This window comes from Pristiophorus japonicus, chromosome 13, assembly GCF_044704955.1.
Source record: "Pristiophorus japonicus isolate sPriJap1 chromosome 13, sPriJap1.hap1, whole genome shotgun sequence".
In the NCBI taxonomy this organism is placed as follows: domain Eukaryota; kingdom Metazoa; phylum Chordata; class Chondrichthyes; family Pristiophoridae; genus Pristiophorus; species Pristiophorus japonicus.
Window position 1 is genome coordinate 49,180,493 of NC_091989.1, and position 26,534 is coordinate 49,207,026.

The 26,534-nt window shown below is 41.2% G+C and overlaps 2 protein-coding genes across 4 annotated transcripts in view; one reads left to right on the forward strand and one right to left on the reverse strand.

Annotated features, from left to right (window-relative positions):
- Positions 1–23,181, forward strand: part of cog5 (component of oligomeric golgi complex 5) — a 189,139-nt gene extending 165,958 nt beyond the window's left edge. For both annotated transcript variants that reach the window (XM_070897430.1, XM_070897431.1), the window contains exons 17-22: positions 1,093–1,196; positions 4,777–5,008; positions 15,975–16,051; positions 18,847–18,973; positions 20,198–20,277; positions 22,241–23,181. In XM_070897430.1, coding sequence (XP_070753531.1) covers positions 1,093–1,196; positions 4,777–5,008; positions 15,975–16,051; positions 18,847–18,973; positions 20,198–20,277; positions 22,241–22,355 — 735 coding nt within the window. In that variant the 3' untranslated portion in view covers positions 22,356–23,181. The remainder of the gene's footprint in view (positions 1–1,092; positions 1,197–4,776; positions 5,009–15,974; positions 16,052–18,846; positions 18,974–20,197; positions 20,278–22,240) is intronic.
- Positions 23,182–24,525: 1,344 nt separating this feature from the next.
- Positions 24,526–26,534, reverse strand: part of hbp1 (HMG-box transcription factor 1) — a 60,101-nt gene continuing 58,092 nt past the window's right edge. For both annotated transcript variants that reach the window (XM_070897433.1, XM_070897434.1), the window contains one exon: positions 24,526–25,510. In XM_070897433.1, coding sequence (XP_070753534.1) covers positions 25,490–25,510 — 21 coding nt within the window. In that variant the 3' untranslated portion in view covers positions 24,526–25,489. The remainder of the gene's footprint in view (positions 25,511–26,534) is intronic.

Sequence of the window (26,534 nt, forward strand, 5' to 3'; positions counted from 1 at the left end):
CTAAATTATGGTGCCCAGAATGGAACACAATACTCCAGCTGAGGCCCAACCAGTGTTTTATAAAGGTTTTATACTCTATGCCTCTATTAATAAAGCCAAGCATTCCATGTGCTTTTTTAACAGCCATCTCAACTTGCCCTGCCATCTTCAAAGATTTGTGTACATACACCCCCAGGTCTCTCTGTTGCTACACCTCCTTTAAAATTGTACCATTTATTTTATATTGCCTCTCATTCTTCCTATGAAAATATATCACTTCACACTTCTTTGCGTTAAATTTCATCTGCCATGTGACTGCCCATTTCATCAGTCTCTCTAAGTCCAGCTGAAGTCTGTTATGATCCTCCATATTATTTATTACATTTCCGAGTTTCATGTCATCTGCAAACTCTGAAATTACACCCTGTATATCCAAGTCCAGGTGATTATTATATACCAAAAAGAGCAGTGGTCCTAATACGGACCCCTGGGGAACACAACTGTATACTTTCCTCTAGTCTGTAAAACAACTGTTCACCACTACTCCACTTTTTGTCCCTTAGTCAATTTTGTATCCACGCTGCCACTATCCCTTTAATTTTGCTAACAAGTCTATTTTGTGGTACTTTATCAAACACCAACTGCACTATCCTCATCAATCCTCTCCGTTACTTCATCAGAGAACTCAATCAAGTTAGTCAAATATAATTTTCCTTTAACAAATTTATGCTGACTTTCATTTATCATCTCATACTTTTCAAAATGGCAATTAATTTTGTCACGGATTATTGTCTCTCAAAGTTTTCCCACCACACATGTTAGGCTGACTGCCCTGTCATTGCTGGATTTATATCTCCTTTTGTGAACAGGGGTGTAACATTTGCATTCCTCCACTCACGGCCGAAGCCACCTCTATGGAATCTCTCGGTGAGATAGGCCTATTTGTGCTGAACTGCAGGCAGTTTTACACTACTGGAAACTGTATTGAGACTGCTCAAACTGTTTTAAATATCTTGTTAAGTCAACTTAAAAGATCAGATTCTTGTCGTGTTTAAATGCTATTGTCATTGACTACAAATTTCAATTTTAAATCTTTCTATTTCACTTCTTTAGACAATTCAAGCTCTCATGGGAAATGCAGTACAGCCATTGCTAAACTCTGTGGAAGACTCAATTGAGGCCATTATTATCACAATGCACCAAGAAGACTTTGCAGGGTAATTATTGTTGGACAGAAAATATTGCACAAATTTGACAACTTGATTTCTCTGACCCCAAAGTAGGATTGGAGCTCCTTGTTGTACAGAAAACCTTTCTTTCTAATCCCAATGATTTTTGGTGATCAATTTTCTCCCCTCCTGCTGAAGGCATTGAATCTACAGCTGCCACCATTAGCTCTCTGATAACTCAACTCACCTAACATGCAAATGTAGATATTCAACAGGCTCTTCACCTGTTAAGGAAATCATAGCCTAGGCTTAGCCTTTCTCGCTCGTTGTCCAATTTCCAGCAAGAATTACTGGATAGTGATTGGGAGGAAGAGCCCTTGCAGATGTTCTCTTCCCCCTACCATCCCCAAACCTGCAGTAGTCCAACTGTTGCCCTGATTAGTTAATTCAACAAACACTGGGAATGGAACCTGAAACTTTCTGCTCAGTATGTTTTTACTACCTGAGTATATTTATATTTTTGTCGGAATAGTTAACTTGACCTTGCATTAATGTGCTAATTATTTTTTAAGTACATAATGATTAAACTCCTTGAACTTTGGTTAGACCACTCTTGGAGTTCTGTGAATATATTATAAAAAGGATCTAGAGACATTGGTCAGATCTAAAAAGAAGCAGCACTGAGATTTCTATGGTTTTTCACAACCTTAAGACATCCAAAAGTGCTTCACAGCCAATGAAGTATTTCTGACATGTAGGTGGTGTCATTAGAGAAAATAAGTCTAGGAACTGGATTAATGTGCAAAGTTAAAGCACATGGGATTGGGGGTAGTGTGCTGACATGGATTGAGAACTGGTTGTCAGACAGGAAGCAAAGAGTAGGAGTAAATGGGGACTTTTCAGAATGGCAGGCAGTGACTAGTGGGGTACCGCAAGGTTCTGTGCTGGGGCCCCAGCTGTTTACACTGTACATTAATGATTTAGACGAGGGGATTAAATGTAGTATTTCCAAATTTGCGGATGACACTAAGTTGGGTGGCAGTGTGAGCTGCGAGGAGGATGCTACGAGGCTGCAGAGCAACTTGGATAGGTTAGGTGAGTGGGCAAATGCATGGCAGATGAAGTATAATGTGGATAAATGTGAGGTTATCCACTTTGGTGGTAAAAACAGAGAGACAAACTATTATCTGAATGGTGACAGATTAGGAAAAGGGGAGGTGCAAAGAGACCTGGGTGTCATGGTACATCAGTCATTGAAGGTTGGTATGCAGGTACAGCAGGCGGTTAAGAAAGCAAATGGCATGTTGGCCTTCATAGCGAGGGGATTTGAGTACAGGGGCAGGGAGGTGTTGCTACAGTTGTACAGGGCCTTGGTGAGGCCACACCTGGAGTATTGTGTACAGTTTTGGTCTCCTAACCTGAGGAAGGACATTCTTGCTATTGAAGGAGTGCAGCGAAGGTTCACCAGACTGATTCCCGGGATGGCGGGACTGACCTATCAAGAAAGACTGGATCAACTGGGCTTGTATTCACTGGAGTTCAGAAGAATGAGAGGGGACCTCATAGAAACGTTTAAAATTCTGACGGGTTTAGACAGGTTAGATGCAGGAAGAATGTTCCCAATGTTGGGGAAGTCCAGAACCAGGGGACACAGTCTAAGGATAAGGGGTAAGCCATTTAGGACCGAGATGAGGAGGAATTTCTTCACCTAGAGAGTGGTGAACCTGTGGAATTGTCTACCACAGAAAGTTGTTGAGGCCAATTCACTAAATATATTCAAAAAGGAGTTAGATGAATTCCTTACTACTAGGGGATCAAGGGGTATGGTGAGAAAGCAGGAATGGGGTACTGAAGTTGCATGTTCAGCCATGAACTCATTGAATGGCGGTGCAGGCTAGAAGGGCCGAATGGCCTACTCCTGCACCTATTTTCTATGTTTCTATGTTTCTATAAGAGAGGGAGGAAAAGAGGAGGTGGACAAAAAATAGTGTTGCATGCTGATATGGCTGGGAGCAGAAATGATGGACCAGAGAAGGTGAAGGCAGCTGACCGAGCTGTTTTAATTTTTGAATTGACTAGTCTGAGTGCTCTTTGCATCCTGTTTCATAGGTGAAGATGGAAAGGATGGGTGAGGAGAGTATGGAAGGTAGTTTACAGGCATAAACATTGGGATTGTTCCTGACCTTCAGTATAATCCAGGAGTACCAAGAAGTTTTGGTTGCAGAAAGGGAGAGGCAATACAACTTGAGATGGTTAAGTCAGATCAGGTGGTGGACAGTTTGACCAGTCATGATCCATGTGCATTGAAATCTGCATCTTTCTGTAGCTGTTGTACCACATGGCATATCGAGGTTCAGAATCGGGTGGGGGGCAAAGGCAGTTGTTGAGCTGAGCAGCAGAGCCACAGATGTTATGGATGGAAGAGTTGAGTGTTAAAGATGCCATTAGTTAGAGAGGTACAGGTAGAGTTTTTTTGTTGGGATGAGATAAAGGAATTGGTCGTTGTGGTGTGGACAATGAGGGAGATGAGGAAAGGTCAGATATAGCCATGTCTGCAATCATGTTAAAGGTGGAGAGGCCGTATGTAATGACTAGATCGAGAGATTGGCTAAGTGACTGAGTGAGGACAGGAAGGCAGACAAATTGCGGGTGAAGGGCAGAGTTTGTCTAGCTGTATGTTGATGTTACCGAAGGTGAGTTGTCACTCGAGCCAGAGGTTAAATGAAGGCAACAGAGATGAGATTTTCATGAAGTTGGTGATTTGAGGGTAACTGAGGATCTTGAAGAGAAGTGTTAGAGGGTCAAGTGCTCAAAAGTGCTGGAGAAATATGAGGGCCGTGCTGTCATCATGATGAATAGGGCAGGGCACATGACAGAAAGTGTAGCCAGGTGGGATAGCTTCAATGAGGGGAAGGAATCATTGTCAGTAAGCCAGGTTTTGGTCAGGCCCATGATGTTGGTGTGCTTGTATTTAGCATGAGGTTAGGTTTGGGGAGAGCCTTTTTTCTGTGAAAGTAGACATTGCACAGGGCTGCATAGAGCAAACAGTTAGTGGTATACCCATTAGCAGAAGGGATATGGAGAGTGGAAAGGGAAACAGGGAGGAGTTGAGGAAATTTACCTTCAGGAACATGGAGGGGATCTGGATTGGGAAAAGGGAATGGGACAGCTTGGATGATTGGTATTGAGCAGTAAATGGAAAAAGCTGCAACTAAGGATGCCTAGATTGAAGCTGAGCAAAATTATCCAGGAAGACCTCGAGCCTGGGATGGCGGTCGAATACCAATTAGTGGGAGTACTGTCGGATGAACTTGGGGATCAAGAGAATATAGTGCAGTAACTCTGGATGATGGTGTGTGACTGCCAATGGGGGGAGAAGACAGAAAATGGAGAGGCCAAAATGGTACTAAGAAGTAGAAGCCATCTGGTTTGTAGTGGCAAACAATATGTGCATTCAGGTTGACATAAGGTAGTGGTCTTAGTTGTGTAGCACTTTTGAATTTGATAAAAGAACTATTAAAATGTAATTTCTTTCTTTTTCTCTATTTAGTAGAATAGAGGTGAGCTTGTCTATTGTATGCTCCTGGAAGAGTAGTTGGAATAATATGGTTTGCATTCATTTGTACAGGTCCTTGTCTGGGAAGCCAGAAGTTCCATGTTCCCTTTACATGAAAGAATTACAAGGTTTTATATCACGCATCATGAGTGACTACTTTAAAAACTTTGAGTGTGTGGACTTTATCTATGACAGTACAGAAAATATTGCACAAAGAGCTATTCAACTATTTATCCGCAATGCAAGTCTACTGAGACCACTGGGTGAAGGAGGTAAAATGAGATTGGCTGCAGATTTTGCACAGGTAAGAACTAATAGCTAGTATTACTTTTCTTATCTGTCTTTGTTAATATTAATTTTCAGATTCCAAAATACAAATCAAGAGTCACAATGAAAAGAATGCAAAATTAAAAAGGAGCAGTAGTTCACACTAAATAATAATACAACTGAAGAGAGACCATTGCTGTGGTAGGAAATATGCAAAGCAAGAATTCCACAATATATACCTTGATAGTGAAAGCAAATCCGTGAAAACAAGTTCTTTCCCATGCCAAAGGTTGAATTAACTATGCCTCATGAACCTGCCCTAAATTCACAGTATCTTAGAAATAGTCCCCATGCACTTTGGTAGTATTGAGCATCAGTCAATTAAATCATTGGCTGCAGATTTTGATAACTGTATTAGTGCCATTTCCTGCTCTTGCTCTGAACTAGACAATTTAATTCACTTTGCTTCACTTGGTCCATCGCCGACTTTTCCCTTCCCTTTCTCAACTTCACTGTTTCCATTTCTGGGGATAGGTTATTGACAAACATTCACTACAAGCCCACTGACTCCCACAGCTATCTGGACTACACTTCATCCTACCCCACTTCCTGTAAGGGCATTATTCCATTCTCCAAGTTTCTCCGTCTCCGTCGCAACTGCTCTGACGATGCACCTTCCATACTAGTGCTTCCAATATGTCTTCCTTTTTCCTCAACCAAGGATTCCCCTCTACTGTGGTTGACATGGCCCTCGACCGTGTCCGTTGCCAAATTAAGTTAATCTGAGGGTTAAGTCATGGCAGGAGAGCTCGGACATGTGTCATGCTCCTACTGTGCTATGTGGGAACTCGTCCCTGACGACTACATATGCGGGAAGTGTGTCCTGCTGCAGCTCCTGACAGACCGCATTGTGGCACTGGAGCTGCGGGTGGATTCACTCTGGAGCATCTGCGATGCTGAGGATATCATGAATAGCACATTTAGTGAATTGGTCTTACCGCAGGTAAAGGTTACACAGACAGATAGTGAATGGATGACCAACAGGAAGAGCAGTGGAAGGAAAATAGTGCAGAGGTCCCCTGCGTTCATCCCCCTCCAAAACAGATACACCGCTTTGGGTATTGTTGGGGGGGGATGACTCATCAGGGCAGGGCAGCAGCAGCCAAGTCTATGGGTGGCTGTGCTGCACAGGAGGGCAGGAAAGAGAGTGGGAGAGCTATAGTGGTAGGGGATTCTATTGTAAGGGGAATAGATAGACGTTTCTGCGGCCGCAATCAAGACTCCAGGATGGTATGTTGCCTCCCTGGTGCAAGGGTCAAGGATGTCTCGGAGCGATTGCAGGACATTTTGAAAGGGGAGGGTGAACAGCCAGTTGTCATGGTGCATATAAGTACCAACGATATAGGTAAAAAACGGGATGAGGTCCTACAAGCTGAATTTAGGGAGCTAGGGGTTAAATTAAAAAGTAGGACCTCAAAGGTAGTAATCTCAGGATTTCTACCGGTGCCACGTGCTAGTCAGAGTAGGAATCGCAGGATACTCAGATGCGTGGCTTGAGGAGTGATGCAGAAGGGAGGGATTCAAATTCCTGGGACATTGGAACCGGTTTTGGGGGAGATAGGACCAGTACAAACGGGACGGTCTGCACCTGGGCAGGACCAGGACCAATGTCCTCGGGGGAGTGTTTGCTAGTGCTGTTGGGGAGGGGTTAAACTAATATGGCAGGGGGATGGGAACCTATGCAGGGAGACAGAGGGAAGTAGAATGGGGACGGAAGCAAAAGTGGAGGGCAGAGAAACCCAAGGCAAAAATCAAAGGGCCACATTGCAGCAAAATTCTAAAAGGGCATAGTGTGTTAAAAAGACAAGCCTGAAGGCTCTGTGCCTCAATGCGAGGAGTATTCATAATAAGGTGGACGAATTAACTGCACAGGCAACAATTAATGAATATGATATAATTGGCATCACGGAGACATGGCTCCAGGGTGACCAAGGCTGGGAACTCAACATCCAGTGGTATTCAACATTCAGAAAGGATAGACAGAAAGGAAAAGGATGTGGGGTAGCGTTGCTGGTTCAAGAGGAAATTAACACAATAGTAAGGAAGGACATTAGCTTGGATGATGTGGAATCTGTATGGGTGGAGCTGCAGAATACCAAAGGGCAGAAAACGCTAGTGGGAGTTGTGTACAGACCACCAAGCGGTAATAGTGAGATTGGGGACAGCATCAAACAAGAAATTAGGGATGCATGAAATAAAGGTGCAGCAGTTATCATGGGTGACTTTAATCTACATATAGATTGGGCTAACCAAACTGGTAGCAATACGGTGGAGGAGGATTTCCTGGAGTGTATGAGGGATGGTTTTCTAGACCAATATGTCGAGGAACCAACTAGAGGGCTGGCCATCCTAGACTGGGTGATGTGTAATGAGAAAGGACTAATTAGCAATCTTGTTGTGCAAGGCCCCTTGGGGAAGAGTGACCATAATATGGTAGAATTCTTTATTAAGATGGAGAGTGACACAGTTAATTTAGAGACTAGGGTCCTGAACTTAAGGAAAGGTAACTTCGATGGCATGAGATGTGAATTGGCTAGAATAGACTGGCAAATGATACTTAAAGGGTTGACTGTGTTTAGGAAATGGCGAACATTTAAAGATCACATGGCTGAACTTCAACAATTGTACATCCCTGTCTGGCGTAAAAATAAAACGGGGAAGGTGGCTCAACCGTGGCTAACAAGGGAAATTAAGGATAGTGTTAAATCCAAGGAAGAGGCATATAAATTGGCCCGAAAAAGCAGCAAACCTGAGGACTGGGAGAAATTTAGAATTCAGCAGAGGAGGACAAAGGGTGTAATTAGGAGGGGGAAAATAGAGTATGAGAGGAAGCTTGCCGGGAACATAAAAATTGACTGCAAAAGCTTCTATAGATATATGTAAAGGGGAAAAGATTAGAGAAGACAAACGTAGGTCCCTTGCAGTCAGATTCAGGTGAATTTATAATGGGGAACAAAGAAATGGCAGACCAGTTGAACAAATACTTTGGTTCTGTCTTCACGAAGGAAGACACAAATAACCTTCCCGAAGTACTAGGGGACTGAGGTCTAGTGAGAAGGAGGAACTGAAGGGTATCCTTATTAGGTGGGAAATTGTGTTAGGGAAATTGATGGGATTGAAGGCCGATAAATCCCTGGGGCCTGATAGTCTGCATCCCAGAGTACTTAAGGAAGTGGTCCGAGAAATAGTGGATGCATTGGTGATCATTTTCCAACAGTCTATCGATTCTGGATCAGTTCCTATGGACTGGAGGGTAGCTAATGTAACCCCACTTTTTAAAAAAGGAGGGAGAGAGAAAACAGGTAATTATAGACCGGTTAGCCTGACATCAGTAGTGGGGAAAATGTTGGAATCAATTATTAAAGATGAAATAACAGCGCATTTGGAAAGCAGTGACAGGATTGGTCCAAGTCAACATGGATTTATGAAAGGGAAATCATGCTTGACAAATCTTCTGGAATTTTTTGAGGATGTAACTAGCAGAGTGAACAAGGGAGAACCAGTAGATGTGGTGTATTTGGACTTTCAAAAGGCTTTTGACAAGGTCCTACACAAGAGATTGGTGTGCAAAATCAAAGCACATGGTATTGGAGGTAATATACTGACGTGGATAGAGAACTGGTTGGCAGACAGGAAGCAGAGAGTCGAGATAAACGGGTCCTTTTCAGAATGGCAGGCAGTGACTAGTGGGGTGCCGCAGGGCTCAGTGCTGGGACCCCAGCTATTTACAATATACGTCAATGATTTAGATGAAGGAATTGAGTGTAATATCTCCAAGTTTGCAGATGACACTAAACTGGATGGCGGTGTGAGCTGTGAGGCTGACGCTAAGAGGCTGCAGGGTGACTTGGACAGGTTAGGTGAGTGGACAAATGCATGGTAGATGCAGTATAATGTGGATAAATGTGAGGTTATCCACTTTGGGGGCAAAAACACGAAGGCAGAATATTATCTGAATGGCGGCAGGTTAGGAAAAGGGGAGGTGCAACGAGACCTGGGTGTCATGGTACATCAGTCATTGAAAGTTGGCATGCAGGTACAGCAGGCGGTGAAGAAGGCAAATAGTATGTTAACCTTCATAGCCAGGGGTTTTGAGTATAGGAACATGGAGTTCTTACTGCAGTTGTACAGGACCTTGGTGAGGCCTCACCTGTAATATTGTGTTCAGTTTTGGTCTCCTAATCTGAGGAAGGACGTTCTTGCTATTGAGGGAGTGCAGCGAAGGTTCACCAGACTGATTCCTGGGATGGCTGGGCTGACATATGAGGAGAGACTGGATCGACTGGGCCTTTATTCACTGTTGTTTAGAAGGATGAGAAGGGATCTCATAGAAACATATAAAATTCTGATGGGACTGGACAGGTTAGATGCAGGAAGAATGTTCCCGATGTTGGGGAAGTCCAGAACCAGGGGACACAGTCGAAAGATAAGGGGTAAGCTATTTAGGACTGAGATGAGGAGAAACTTCTTCATTCAGAGAGTTGATATCCTGTGGAATTCTCTACCACCGAGAGTTGTTGATGCCAGTTCATTGGATATATTCAAGAGGGAGTTAGATATGGTCTTTACGGCTAAAGGGATCAAGGGGTATGGAGAGAAAGCAGGAAAGGGGTACTGAGGTGAATGATCAACCATGATCTTATTGAATGGTGGTGCAGGCTCGAAGAGCCTACTCCTGCACCTATTTTCTATGTTTCCCGCACTTCTGCTCTCTCACCCCTTTCCCTCTCTCCCAGAACCACAGTAGGATTCTCCTTGTCCTCACCTTTCACCCCACCAGCCTCCACATTCAAAGTATCATCCTCTGCCAATTCCGCCATCTCCAACATTATCCCACCTCCGAAAACATCTTCCCTTCCCCTCCCCTTTCAGCATTCCAAAGGAACCGCACCCCCTGTGACACCCTGGTCCGCGCTTCAATCAGCCCCAACACCGCTTCCCACAGCGCCTTCCCGTGCAAGCGCAGGCGATGCAACGCCTGACCTTTTACTTCTTCCCTTCTCACTGTCCAGGGCACCAAACATTCCTTCCAGGTAAAACAGCGATTTACTTGTACTACTTGCAATTTAGTATACTGTATTTGCTGCCCACGATGCGGTCTCCTCTACACTGGGGAGACCAAACGCAGACTGGGTGATCGCTTTGCGGAACACCTCCGTTCAATCCGTAAGCGTGCCCCAGAGCTTCCGGTCGTCTGTCACTTTAATTTTCTGCTCCATTCCAACTCTGACCACTCCATCCTCTGCCTCTTACAGTGTTTCAATGAAGCTCAACGTAAACTTGAGGAACGGCACCTCAGATTTTGATTCGACACTTTACAGCCTTCTGGACTCGAGATAGTGTTCAACAATTTCAGACCATAACCTCTGCCCATATTTTTTTTTCTCTCACATGGCAGCTGTTGATAATTTTTCCATTCTCATTTACACCTCATCTAGACTCATCTTTTGTTTCTTAACTTGTCCTATTCCCATCTTCTTTTGTCTATTAATCTCTCCTGCCTTCCATCCCATCACAGACCTTCCCTTTTGTTGTTTCCTCCCCTTCCCCCTTTTCTTGCTTAAAAAGCTGTTACATCTCTTAACTTTTTCCAGTTCTCATGAAGGGTCATTGACACTGTACCCCTAAGTTGCACAGCCGCACAGCTCCCTCGAGACTGCGGGCACCAGCACACAGGCACTCTTTTCAATCATGTCCCACAGGCTCGTTCTTTAGGTGCACTAGAGCGGGCTTCGATTGGCCCATTTTGGTGTTTGAGCGCTAGAAGCCACTACAGGCCTGGCCCCGAGGTACTGCTCGTGAACGCTATGATTATCCACACCACTATTTCTGTGCGCGGTATCCCAGAGCCATGCAGTGTGGTCACAGTTATCTATATTGAAATTAATTTGTCATTTACATGCTCATTCTGCGAGTTTGTTTGGTAGAATTAATTAAAAGCTTTCAGTTTGTCATGTACAAACACTCCCAAGTTTTTCTTTCCCTCTTCAATGCTGTTGTTAAACAGTAAACATTTCCAAGTCCGTCTGATTGGTTCTCCATCCAGGAAGAAAGATGAATGTTTATTTCTGTTAAATCAGAGCTTTTCCTGCTTTTTGTTTTTAATTTGGTGACACAAATTAAATACATATGTTTTTCTGCACTTGTGAATCAAGTGCTGCATTTCTGGCATGTTGGGGGGGCGGGGGTGGGGTGGTGTGCTAGTTCAAGAAGTGATTGAAGTTGGAAATACGGACACCCGCTTTTGTTCAATTCTCTTTAATACTGCGAACTGAAGAACTACAGCACTTTATATTTGTTGGTTGTCTGGTTGCATTATGATTGATATTCTAATTACTCATGTGGACATACAGCACGTCAGCGCCATCGGAAAGCTACTGCTCCTGCTTGTGCAGCCATTGCTATAGTGACACGAGGGATGGGCGAATACGTTGAAAACTTTAAAATAAATACTAATTGCACGAATAGATAGGCCTCTTTCAGCTCACCTTGGGTTTTTGGATTGTTTGTTGATGCATAACCGTGTTACTGAGTGATGTTTCTGAAGTGTTAATGCATCATTATGCTGTTCATTTATGACAAGTTATTTTTTTTAAATAGAGTTTGTACATGACGAACTGAAAGCTTTTAATTAATTCTACCATAAACAAACTCACAGAATGGGTATGTAAATGACAAATTAATTTCAATATAGATAAGTGTGAGGTGGTGCATTTTGGTAGGAAGAATAAGGAGGCCACCTAATCCTTGGAAAATAGGAATCTAAATGGGATAGAGGTGCAAAGGGATTTAGGGGAATAGCTTCACAAATCATTAAAAGTAGCAACACAGGTTAAAAAAGCCATAAATGTGCAAATAAAGCACTCTGGTTCATTTCTCGAGTAATAGAATTCAAAAGTTATGTTAAACCTGTATCGCACCTTGTCTGATTGTCTCATGATTTGAGACGGTAGGGTGGCAATATGGCATTACTGTATATATGCTTTTAAGTGGTGGCTGTTGTTGTAAATGATGTTGTTGTTGTAACATTTGCCCACTGATTAAAAGGTCACGCTCAGAGGAGTTCATGGCCCGTTCAGTACAAAAAAAAATTAGAGGGAACATTGACATTCGACCTGAAACATTAACTCTGTTTCTCTTTCCACAGAAGCTGTCTGACCTGCTGAGTATTTCCAACACATCCAGTTTTTATTTCAGATTTCCAGCATCTGCAGTATTTTGCTTTTGTAGTAAACTTAATCATTCATTTTAGATACAGTGGCAGAGCTTTGTGTGTTTCTGACAAACAAATTAATGTTGGGATCTATACATTTGACCAATGATCCTCCAATCTTTTTTCCCGAAAGTGAACAAGATATAAGAACATAAGAAATAGGAGCAGGATTAGGCCATTTGATCCCTCGAGCCTGCTCCGCCATTTAACGAGATCATGGCTGATCTGATCATGGGCTCAGCTCCACTTCTTTGCCTGCTCCCCATAACCCTTTACTCCCTTATCACTCAAAAATCTGTCTATCTCTGCCTTAAATATATTCAGTGACCCAGCCTTCACAGCTCTCTGGGACAGAGAATTCCATAGATTTACAACCCTCAGAAGAAATTTCTCCTCATCTCCCCACTGAATCTATTGACAGAGGGGTCAACAACCAGGGGGCATAGATTTAAAGTAATTGGGGGGAGGTTTAAAGGAAATATGAGGGAAAATGTCTTCACCCAAAGGTCTGGAACTCACTGCCTGAAAGGGTGGTAGAGGCAGAAAACCTCACATTTAAAAAATACTTGGACATGCACTTGAAGTGCCGTAACCTACAGGGTTACAGACCAAGAGCTGGAAAGTAGGATTAGGCTGGATAGCTCTTGGTCGGTCGGCGAGGACATGATGGACCGAAATGGCCTCCTGTGCTGTAAATTTCTATTCTATGAAATTACTGAGTATGAGGTGACATAAATTGATTGAGGGAATGTCTGAAAGTGATAGTTGAAATTAATTCCCATGACGTTGGTTTGCATTTTTTTTTAAACTGCAAGCATGGGAAACCTGAAATAAAAACAAAAAATTTTGGAAATGTATAGCAGATCCATTGGCAACTGAAAGCAATGATAGTTCCTCTTCTCACCTTCCATGCCATTAGCTATTGTATTGGGCAAATCATCTGCTACCATATCTGCCACATGCAGTGTAATCCTGCCTGCAATATATCTTCTCCCTTCACTCTTTGCTTTTACAGAGCCTGTTCCTGCTGGAATATCTTTGTTTATTCTTCCACTACCTCAGCTTCGGCTGTCCTACCTCTGGTATTTTCCTATTCGCCTCTTCCCACATCATTGCCCAGGACAGCAAACATCACTTGCGTGTGAGATAGTGGTGTGGTCTGGGAAGAGCAAACATAGATTGGGTGACCACTTTGCTGAATATCTTCATCCTGTCTGTAAATGTGATCCTGACCTCAATGTGGTTTGTTAATTCAAATCTCCCTCTCATTCCCACTCCCATGCTGTCAAACCAAACTTCAGGAAACATCTTTCTCCTGGGCACTTTGCAGCCTCTGGTCTGAACCCATTACTTTAGCAATTTCAAACATTAGCTATATCCTCTATATTCTTGCCTGGACATGGATAGAGGATTGGCTAACTAGCAGAAAACAGAGAGTCGGAATAAATGGTTCATTCTCTGGTCGGCAACCAGTAACTAGTGGGGTGCCGCAGGGATCAGTGCCGGGACCCCAATTATTTACAATCTATATTAATGATTTGGAAGAAGGGACTGAGTGTCACGTAGCCAAGTTTGCTGACAATACAAAGATGGGAGGAAAAGCAATGTGTGAGGAGGACATGAAAAATCTGCAAAAGGACATAGACAGGCTAAGTGAGTGGGCAAAAATTTGACAGGTGGAGTATAATGTTGGAAAGTGTGAGGTCATGCACTTTGTCAGAAAAAATCAAAGAGCAAGTTATTATTTAAATGGCGAAAGATTGCCAAGTGCTGCAGTACAGCGGGACCTGGGGGTACTTGTACATGAAACAGAAAAGAATAGTATGCAGTTACAGCAAGTGATCAGGAAGGCCAATGGTATCTTGGCCTTTATTGCAAAGGGGATGGAGTATAAAAGCAGGGAAGTCTTGCTACAGCTATATAAGGTATGGTTGAGGCCACACCTTGAATACTGCGTGCAGTTTTGGTTTCCATATTTACGAAAAGATATACTTGCTTTGGAGGCAGTTCAGAGAAGGTTCACTAGGTTGATTCTGGGGATGAGGGGGTTGACTTATGAGGAAAGGTTAAGTAAGTTGGGCCTCTACTCATTGGAATTCAGAAGAATGAGAGGTGATCCTTTCAAAACGTATAAGATTATGAGGGGGCTTGACAAGGTGGATGCAGAGAGGATGTTTCCACTGATGGGGGAGTCTAGAACTAGAGGGCATGATCTTAGAATAAGGAGCCACCCATTTAAAACCGAGATGAGGAGAAATTTCTTCTGAGGGTTGTAAATCTGTGGAATTAACTGCCTCAGAGAGCTGTGGAAGCAACTGCCTCAGAGAGCTGTGGAAGCTGGGACATTGAATAAATTTAAGACAGAAATAAACAGTTTCTTAAACGATATGGGGATAAGGGGTTATGGGGAGCAGGTGGGGAAGTGGAGCTGAGTCCATGATCAGATCAATCATGATATTGAATGGCGGAGCAGGCTCGAGGGGCCGTATGGCCTACTCGTGTTCCTAGTTCTTATGTCCTATTCACCTTCCACATCAATACTCTACATTTTGTGCCTTTTTGCATGTATCTTTTCTGTGACATTCACTGCCTTATTGAGATGTTCCTTTTCATTTCATGCACCAGTTTTCACTTTTCTGGCCTTTTATAAAACTTGCTTGGAGGCTATTAAATCCATTAAATTGTTGCTCAAAGAACAGAATCAGCATTTCAGAATCTTGACTTTTTAATCTGTTCTCAACTCCCAGCCCTTTGTTTTTGTTCAGCCCTATAAAGTAGTGCTTATCTTTGTTTCCTTTTCTGTCAAAGGTTGTACCTGAAATGTTAATCTATTTTTCCATGCCTAATAACTGTTGTGTATTTCCAGCACTTTGTTTTTATGTTGAAAACTTTTATGCCAAACAAGCACTATTCCAAAGGTGCATAGCAATCATGTATAATGGCCTTTGACATTGTTGAAAATGGTGCCTTGCTAGCTGGGTGTTTATCTACTATTATTGTGGACAATTAAAAATATCACCCTGTAGCTCTTCTGAAGTGAGGATCTGTTGGAGCTTTACTCTGTGTCTAACTATGCTGTAACTGAGTTGCTAATTCTGACACACTGCCATTTTCCACAAGATAGCCTTGCCCAGTCTATTTTGGAGAGATAAATATTTAAAAGTTTTGGTTAATTATCTTTGGGGACTGCCAATATTTATTAGTTATCTGGCTGTACACTGTTGTCAAACTACCTAATATAAAGGAAAAACTTGAATATACCACAAAATTGTTTTATACTCTATTCCTACCAATTATTTACCATTTAATGTAATTATGTGTTTATACACTGTTACTTTTAATTTCTTTTCACTCTCTATTGTTTCATATATCCTTTATTTTTCTGGTCTACAATACCTACAAGTGAGCACACTAAGCAAAATATTGAAATAGTGAAACAATTATGCTGTTTGGAGCCAGCATACCATTTATAATTTAATGCTTCTTTAAAGTTCCTACACCCGCCTTCAGCTATGTTTCCTCTTCTCATCTCTTTCTCTGTCTCAAGTCTCTTAAGCTATCATTTTCTCACTCCTTTTGCCACATGCTCACTTTCTCTTTTCCCTCTAAGTGCTATAGTTTTGATTGTCAGTTAATATGTTTAAACTTCATAGTTGTGTTATGAAGTTTGTGTATTGATGTGATATATTACATACAAAAGAACATCACACTTTATCTTGCATTATTGCAGATGGAATTAGCAGTGGCACCACTTTGTAGAAGAGTGTCGGATCTCGGAAAATCCTACCGGTTACTGAGGTCATTCAGGTCAGTCATGTTCTCCTCTGAGCTTCAGGGGAATATTTAATTCTGTTATTAGATATCAGACGACGCCTGCGTCTGTGCACGCACACAGGCTGAACTCCGGGACATAGTCGACGTATTTACTGAGGTGTGTGAAAGCATGGGCCTTACGCTAAACATCCGTAAGACAAAGGTCCTCCACCAGCCTGTCCTCGCCGCATAGCACTGCCCCCCAGTGATTAAGATCCACGGCGCAACCCTGGACAAGGTGGACCACTTCCCTTATCTCGGGAACCTCCTATCAACAAGAGCAGGCATTGACGACGAGATCCAACACTGCCTCCAGTGCACCAGTGCAGCCTTCAGTTGCCTGAAGAAAAGAGTGTTTGAAGACCAGGCCCTCAAAACTGTCACCAAGCTCATGGTCGACAGGGTCGTAGTAATAACCACCCTCCTGTATGGCTGAGACGTGGACCATGTACAGTTGACACCAAGTCGCTGGAGAAATACCTCTAACGATGTCTCCACAAGATCCTACAAAACCCCTGGGAGGACAGACGCACCAACGTTAGCGTCCTCGTCCAGGCCAGCATCCCCAGCATTGAAGCACTGACCACACTTGATCAGCTCCACTGGGCAGGCCACATAGTTCACATGCCAGACAAGAGACTCCCAAAACAAGTGCTCTACTCGGAACTCTTCCACGACAAACGAGCCAAAGGTGGGCAGCAGAAACGTTGCAAGGACATCCTCAAAGCCTCCCTGATAAAGTGCGACATCCCCACCGACACCTAGGAATCCCTGGCCAAAGACCGTCCTAAGTAGAGGAAGTGCATCCGGGAGGGCGCTGAGCTCCTCCAGTCTCGTCGCCGAGAGCATGTAGAAATCAAGCAGAAGGAGCATGCAGCAAACCAGACTCCCCGCCCATCCTTTCCTTCAGCCACTGTCTGTCCCACCTGTGGTTCTTGTATAGGACTGTACAGCCACCTAAGAATTCATGCTAAGAGTGGAAGCAAGTTTTCCTCGATTCTGAGGGACTGCCTATGATAATGATAGATTATGTGTTTCTTTTTTAAGTGTGCATTAATTATGACACATTTTGTTAGCCTTGATACTTTATAACTATTCAGGTAAATTAGGACTGAGTTGTTCATAGATATCATTAATATGCTTTTCTGCAACTTTTATTGCAGTCTTTAAAAATAATCTATTGTAAGGCACTTAAACCTGAAAAACCATCAATGCATTTCATGATGATGGAATGATTAGCAATTAGCCAGGGTTTTGCACAGAATATTATCCATAAGATGCCATAGTCACCAATGAGCTTCTAGCATTTTTTGATAATTATGTACTTCATGTTAAGAGCATGAATCTGATGTGTGGGCCTGAACTTACATTGTTGTAAGACAATTATTTCTTCAATAAACTATAACCGGTATGAGTTTCTTCAAACAAATGTAATGTTTCAGTTTTTCTAGTTAACAATTAAACAATACTGCATGCAGTATCAAGTAATTTGCTTGTAGTAAATATGCATTCAATTGTGGAAACCTGAAATTCTGGAAAAGAATAATGGAGAGGATTTTCTATATAGTGCAGTTAACCATATTATGTGCATTTTAACAACTGCTGATGGCTATACATTGCAAAAATGATATTTTATCTAGAACATTCAGAGCAGCTAGCAAAGTAGGGTTATTGGAATCGAAGATAATAAAATTTAACCATAAAATCATTAATTTAATATTACAAAATCCCATCAAAATGTTTTCCCTGCAGAGGCCTTCTCTCCTCTCTTGGTCTGGCAAATGAGCAGCCAATTTGTGCATAGCAAGGCCCACAGTAATAAGATAATGACCAGATAATCAGTTTCTTAGTGATATTTGTTCAGGGATAAAGATTGAGCAGGGAGAGCACCCCTGCTCTTCGAAATAGTGCCATGGGATCTTTTGCATCCACCTGAGAGGGCAGATGACGCTTCAGTGTAATGCTTCCTCTGAAAGATGGTACATCCAATATTGCAGCATTCTATCAGTATTGCACTGAAGTGTCAGCCTAGATTATGTGCTCAGGTCTCTGGAGTGGGACTTTTACCTACAATCTCTGAGCCACTGCTGATAGCTAATGATTTATAATCATGTCATTACCTGAGAAAATGATTTGGGGATGCAGAATGGAAGAATAAACAAGTAAATGAAAATACTTGCAACTGGAGCAAATAACTCATCCACTGTGGGAAGTACAATAAATCATCATCATCATCATAGGCAGTCCCTCGGAATCAAGGAAGACTTGCTTCCACTCTTAACATGAGTTCTTAGGTGGCTGTACAGTCCAATATGAGAACCACAGTCTCTGTCATAGGTGGGACAGATGGCCGTTGGGGGAAAAGGTGGGTGGGATTGGTTTGCCACACGCTCTTTCCGCTGCCTGCGCTTGATTTCTGCATGCTCTCGACGACGAGACTCGGTACTCAGCGCCCTCCCGGATTAAAACATTATATAATGAGAGTAAGAGGTTATGGGGAGAGATCTTGTGTTTTTTTTAAAACTGGTGGAATAGTATTAAAACTCTCTGACCTGTTTCTTTCGGTACAAGGTGTAGTATTTGCACCTTGTGATATATTGCTTCAGTACATTTGCTGTATTATTGCAATGAGCAAACCACTGGCATATGAAAAATGACACAGGAACACAAATATCAGAAACCATGGGAATTCTGCTCGTAATTAAATAATCCTCTCCAACCTCATCCAGAGCAATTTTTAAAAAAAAAGTGTTTTCACATTTTGCTTAATTCTGTTTTGTGCTTCACAGACCATTACTCTTTCAGACAAGTGAGCATATTGCTAATAGCCCAGCTGCAGGGGATATTATACCATACAACACCATTCTTCATTTCCTATTTACCAGAGCACCGCCTGACCTCAAGTCACCCCACCAGGTATTCAAGGAACTGATTGATTAGAAACTAATTAACTACTTTCATTTTTTTCCTTTCTGGGTAACCAACTTCACAACAAAACTACAGCAATAGTGATGTTTCTGTTGTTTGTGTCTGTTGATGCATTTAAATTATAATTCAGATATTCTTTTCATTTTCTGTTGAAGCTTGTTTTTTTAATGTCGCTGTTAAGTTCAAGGTGTAAAATGCTTTATTCTTTAAATATCCTTGCATACCACTGGAGTTAATCCTAGTTTGATTGATTTTTGGAAAACACTACAGTCCCAACCAAGTGTCACTCAAGTCTTTAAGAGATCCTGATTTTTGAGTTGGGCACTTGTTTTGATATGAAGCTAAACTGAAACACCAAGCTGGCCTTACGACACAATTCCTGGGACTTTGTGACACTGCCATTAAGGGGTCGGCCATTTAGAACTGAGATGAGGAGAAATGTCTTCACTTCGAGGGTGATGAATCTTTAGAATTCTCTACTCCAGAGGGCTGTGGATGCTCAGTCATTGAGTATATTCAAGACAGAGATCTATAGATTTTGGAATATAAAGGGATATGGGGACAGTACAGGAAACTTGAGTTGAGGTAGAAGATCAGCCTTGATCTTATTGAATGGCGGAGCAGGCTTGAGGGGCCGAAAGGCCTATGCCTGCTTCTAATTCTTAAGTTCTTTCTGCCTGTCATTTCTACCTCCCCCGCCCCCAAGGAGAAATCCAGCTCAGCTTAATGGTTATGTAGCGGAGCCATATACTTCAAAGAATGAAGACCTTACAAAGTAGATAATCCATCATTGCTGCATATTTAAAATAAAACTCGAGGGAAAGGCTGTGTAATGATCTTCTAAAATTCCCTATTTTATTTTCATTATTTGACTGTGTATAAATGAATACATATATAGTTTTCAATTGATGATGACTTAAAAACTGAGGCTGAACATTTTCTCTCTGCTGGAAAAAATGTCCAATTAATGGACATAGCAGCACTAGCTGGTGGGAGCATTCGGCTAGGGTGCATCTCTTCTCTTGATCTAGGGATCAGGAGTTGAGAATTGAGTGAATATATTTTTACCTCTACATTTATACAAAATATTAAAAAGTGCATTATTTATTACTGGTATTTTAGAATATCTTGTATTGCTGTAACTTCACTGGGTATTTCTTTAATCTTACATTATTATAATTCAGTAATTAACAGCTGTGAAATTAATTACAGAGGGCAGAGTGGTCTGTAGCTCGGTATTCTCAGTGGCTTGATGACCATCCATCAGAAAAAGATCGACTAATTCTCATCAGGTAATACCATTTTTGGAGTTACTGTTTGAGTATATGTGAATGTCATCACACTGTGCAAATGAATAAGTCAGTCACTTACACTAGATAGAGATCTGATTTTTAATTCTCTGAATTTAGATACTGTTAAGGAAGTTAAAAGCTTGATATGCTAGCTGAGGCTTGGTTTTCCTGTAAAATACATCAAACTGCATAAGTGAAAGACTGCTAAAGCATGTTGGGACTCCACTCTGTGCCTGAAAGTGGTGGGATATTCCTGCCCTTGCAATCTCACAGTTGCCTTGTGATAAATTTCTCTATGCCAGTCAGGCATTTTCCACATGATGGCTGGAAAATTGAAATGAGAATTATCGTCCTACTACTCTGGCATTCTACGGGGCCCAGAAGAGCCCAGGGCAGCACGGGCCTGCCTACACTGCGATATGTGTGCGTACTAGGTCCGTGCAGCAGAGCTGGTTTCCAGTCGTCCTGGTTAACCTTTGCCACTGGATAAAGGTCTAGCTCTGTCAAGCCCGTGAGGTGGCTGATGTGCAATGGTCACCACACGTTAAAAAAATCCACGTACAGGCATCTACCACCCTTTCAATTGGAGTTCAAGACTGGAACATCAAGTCCTTCATTGGAACATCTGTGAACTCATGTGGAAGCAAGTCATCCTTGTTCGACGGACCGCCGATGACGATGATGACTCTTGCACTTCTCTTAGCAGCTGATTCAACATCTGTATTATTTAGAGTCTTGAAACACTTGGCTATAGTAAGTCCTAGTGAAATCACAAGGCAAGATAGGAGAAATTAGAGGGTAATACAGGCAACTCTCAATTATCCATACACTGATCTAACGGAGAACCCACTGCAATGGCACTTTTGAAAACTGTCGCACACATGATTATCTCGATCAGCTCAAGAGTCAAAATTAGTGTCCAGTTGTGGCAACATCTTCGCATGCTATCTGCCTCCAACTGTGACCTCGCTCATTCAACCTATGGATCAGGGTGTCATACAAAACTTCAAGTGGCACTATAGGAACAACTTCATGCGCAGATTGATTAATAGCGATCTATCATTGAATTCCAGAGAGCATACACTATTAAAGATGCCATCTATGCATGTTCTCTGGCATGGAGAGAAGTAAAAAAACGTAACACTGATGAGGTGTTGGCGCAAGTTGTGGCCCAGTATCATAATTGAAGACAGTGCTTCTGATGACGAGGAATTTGAAGGTTTCTATGCTGGGGCTGATACAGAAGAGGCTGTCAAAGAATTTGTGGAGATTGTCAACAGTGCTCATGATACAAATGCACTTAAATCCCTAGCAGAGGAGGAGATTGCTGAGTGGATACATGTTGACATCGACACAGCTGTAGCACAATTTTATACCGACGAGCAACTTATCAGCATAGTCACCAATAAAGACAAATCTGATGGAGATGAGCGATTCAGACACTGAGATTGAAGTAAAAGAAAGGAAAACTTGGGGATATGCTGAAGAGGCAATGAAATAGGTCGTAGGTTTCTTTGAGGAGAATTCTCATTATTCACTTCTCACAAGGTTCTGCAAACTCAAATTATCCACAACATTTAATAAAGAAAATGAAGTCATTTAAACAAGCTGATATAAGATCGCTTTTTAAAAAATCACGCTAAGTTTTAATATGAATCCACTGTCGTGCATTTTATTAACTTCACGCCATGATAACACGAACAAAGTCTTCGTGGTTGGTTCTATCAACGTCAAATTTCAGCTCTGCGACGTGCACTCACCCTAGCGGCAAAATCGTATATATACATATCCCGGCCAAGCTGCTACTCCCAACAAATGATAATCATACATGCGATGTGGTCTGTGTGGCTCAGTTACATGATTTTATTAGATTTGAATGCATTTTTTATAGGCTGTGATTGAGTTTAGTCATATTATATTAATATTGAAATCCTAAAATGCAAATGTAAATTTTTTTTTAAAGGGGTGCTCTTGAAGCTTATGTTCAATCAGTACGAGCAAGAGAAGGAAAAGAATTTGCTCCAGTATATCCAATAATGCTGCAACTGCTCCAAAAAGCCATGGTCAATGTACAATGAAAGCTTTTCTGAAACGAAGGATGTTTTCGTACCCGTGATTTCCTGCCTGCATTTTTTGGATAACTGTTAAAGTTTTAATTAATACACTTATGAATAGGTTGCTTTGAACTTTTGTAATTGGTAAGTGGGAGTTTCCAAGTAATTATTTATTACCTTTAAAAATCAAAGTTACAAAAAACTGATTGAACTTCATTAGCCAATTTGTACACAAGGTCCCACTAACAGCAATGAGAAATGATCTGTTTTAGTGGTGGTGTTAGTTGAGGGATAAATGTTGGCCAGGACACTTGCGAAATCCCTGCTCTTCTTTGCGTAGTGCATGGAATCTTTTACGTGCACCTGTGAGGATTCATTGGGCCTTAAATTTACATTGGGTAGTTATTAATACAGGGTACTTGGGTGATGTAATTTGAATTATGTACATCAAATCAGCTCAGTAACTTTTCCAGACCACTTCCACTATGACATCAGCACTCACTATTTGATCTGAAATATTCTTGGGTAAAAGAAAATACGTGAAGCAAATAAAGGTGTCACATTTCATTCCTAGTAAACGTTCTTTAGTTTGATTACCATATTGGTGGAGGTATCAGCCTCAAAAGGAAAACTGAGATAACCACTCAATGGTTTCTGAAATATTTGGATCTGCAAAATTATTTCAATTGCTTAGCAAGTTCCTGTGTAATGATAATTGTCATAAGAAGCTCATTTACAATGCAAATTAAGGATTAAAAAAACTAACCAATTCTAGATGGTACTTAGCTTACTTACAACATTGTATTTTGTGTGTATACAATTATTAAAGAATTTTACTCAGATTTCCACATACCGTCATACGTTGTAATGATTTGCACATCTTGCACACCAATGAATACAAGATTTTTTTTACATCAGGCCTGCTCAGGGTGCTTTTAGTTGCATTGCTACGAAGCTGTTTTCCAACAAGGATTTAAAACATGAGTAATGAACTAAAAGATTCAGCCTAGTGTTGCCCAATATAGGAGTAGGCACTCTTTTCCCACTTAATCCATCCCCCAGTACAGCACACACTACTTACCAAACTCAAGAGCTTAAAAGCCAAGCCTTTGCATGTGCTTAGGATTTCCAGAGTATCACTGGAATTTAACCAGCAGTTTATGTGGGAGGATTCAAGTCAGGAAGTTCAACTTCACAACACATGAAAGGACCTCCTTGGTAGGGTTGTGGAAGGAAAAACCTCAGAATTGCTTAAACAGTCAGATGCTCATTACAGAAAAGGGCAGGAGGTTGCTGTATGTGCCAAATGATCGTTCCTTCAGCTGTCCATTTCTTCTTGAAGTGTTTGGCTATTACAAGCAAAAGTCAACACCCGAGAATTAAATAATAAACACTCATTGATGCATTTGTGTTAATAACTTTGCATGAAAATACTTTTGAACTGGTTACTGACTAATGGAAAAATCTTTTGCTGTTTACTCAAACCTTTCCAAATTTTCTACCCTTCTATTAGAACCCCATTAAATTTCTCCACTCCAGTAAATACAACCCTCATCTTTATTAAGCGCCTCAACATCTTTGGTTCCAATAGACCTCCCTCCCTGTAAATAGCAAAAGATTTTTCCATTAGCCTAACTAATTTCCTGTACAGATTAACTATCACTTCCTTGCTTTCAATTACTTTAATTCAATATATAAAACCTACTCCAGAAAAAGTCTCAATGTTATCTTCCCTATGCACTAGCTACATATCCCATTACCGAATTACAATGGATTTCCTAACTACCCCCTTCTAGAACTTCAACAGCTTGTATTTATATAATGCCTTTAACAAAGTAAAATATCCCAAGGCGCTTCACAGGAGCATTCAAAAATAAAATGTGACGTTGAGCCACATACGGAGATATATTGGGGCAGATGACCAAAAGCTTGGTTAGAGGTAGGTTTAAAGGAGCAAATAGGGGTAGTGTGGTTTCAGGAGGGAATTCCAAAGCTCATGGCCACCAATGGTGGAGCAATTGAAATCGGGAATGTTAGAGACCAGATTAGAGGAGCGCAGATATCTCTTGGCCAGCCCCCCTGCCCGCACCTCTCCCCACCCCCCTCCCCCGTTCCTTCTGAAAAAAGAACCATGAGAAAAATCAGTTCATGGTCATAGATCACTCCTGACAAAGAAGCAGTATATGTAACACAATTATCTATATGTAATTTATTATAATGAACAGCTTTATAAAGAAACAACTAGACTTTAACACTTTACAAATTTATTTGAACTTGAATACAATAAAAATAGTTGTATTTTGTGCAAGAGTTCCTGTGGGACAACAGCCTGTATAAAGACATAAATTTACTTGAGTTAAAGCAGTTGCATAAAATGTTGATCTGTGACTGTGTAATATCAACACTGTGTGGCATAAATGCCATTCCATGAGAATGTCACATTGTATGAGTCATTTTCATGTGCTCGTTTTTCATAATGTTGCAAGAAACATTAAAGTGCAATAGTTTTTAGCACAATGGCAAAATTGCGGCCCAAGTGCTTGTTGTGCCCCAATTTCTGAATACAAGCCTTGAGTTTTATGGCAACTTTAGTTGGCTAAAACACCACAAAGTAAATTTGGGAGCATCCCTGCTACATATACTAATTCCCCCACCAGTTGCAAATAAAGTTAATTGAATTAAAATTGTGCAATATAGTGAGTGATACAAATCATGATACAACAGCAGTTATACAGAATTTTAAACTTTACCCATTTACATTCTTAAAAATAGACATCTTTATATACCTACTTTCCTCCCTTACCTTAGCACCACAGGATTTTTAGTACAAAGTTTTCAAGCCTAAAAGCTATATTTACCTGAAATAACCTTTGACTGAACTTTGGAAGAACAAGGTATGGCCATTTACAATACGCAATAGTTTTAGGAAAGTCAGAAAGATTAAATGCTTTGATTTACAACACTATCAGCCATTTATATAAAAAGCAAACTATACTTATTTTATTACAGTTGTCTAAATATAGATTTATCACACAAAATAAATCTCAAATTAAAACAAAGATAGATACAGTGAGTCTTTTGCTCACTTGCATCCAGTTTTCTAAAATTCATTCCAAATGGTGAAAGTTGAGGATTAAGTAGGTTTCAAAAGCTTCTGGTTACTGCTGCTGCTGAGAACCCTGTTTTAAAAGAAAAGTCAAGTAAAATAAAATCAATTTATGGTAAGTTAAATTATTCTAAAGAAAAATTAATATCGATCTGAAAAGTGACTTTTTATATATATAAACTTGGCTAACTTATTAAACAATATGCATTAACATAGGGGCAGATTTTACAAATTAGTGTTCCAAGTACAAAACTTCATTCACCAAGAACATGTTGAGGGAATATGGGGTCAGCCACCTATCCATTAATTTAATGGAAACATCATGGGCCTGCTCAATATGTACTGCAGTTGGAAAAAATGCAAAGTTCTGTACAGGCGCTGCTAATTTGAAAAATCTATTCCACAATGTCTTCATTGCTAATGTGCTGCTCAAGTAGAGAACAATTTAGTAGAGCATTATAGAGGACATTTGGGACAGGGAAGAAGCGAATATCAAGCCGGAGAGAAAAAAAGGAATAAAACAGTCAATAAAAGTGTACAGGGAACTGATGAATCAAGGGAATTTCAGGAAGGAAATCCAAAGAACAGAGGCTGCTGATGGTGAAACTAAATTGTAGCGCCAATGGGAAGACTTTCTTCAGTGACCTCCCGAGTGCCATCTTGCATGAACTCCAACTCGACTGCCCACATCTTATTCTGCTCACCCATCACACGAGCGGAGCAGCCCTCCAGTGATTTTAAAATCATTGTCTTCAAATCCCTCCACAGTCTTGTCTTCTTCCTACCATTGCAACCTCTTCCAGTTCTCCCTACTTGCTTGCAATTTTCACTCTTCCAACTTTGATCCATTATGTATTCAAGGTCAGCCATCTTACCTCCACACCCTGGCACTCCCTAAACTCCTTTGTCTTGCCACTGCCCATTTTCAAAAGCCTCTAAAATTTAACACTTCAACTGTATTTTCAGTTACCCACCTCCCCTACTGTGATAGACCATGGGACATCTTGCTGCTCTGAAAACACTATATAATTTTGCAAGTTGTTTCTGGAATAGTAAGAGGGTTTGGCTCAGATGAGGGCAAGGAAAACTATTTTGAG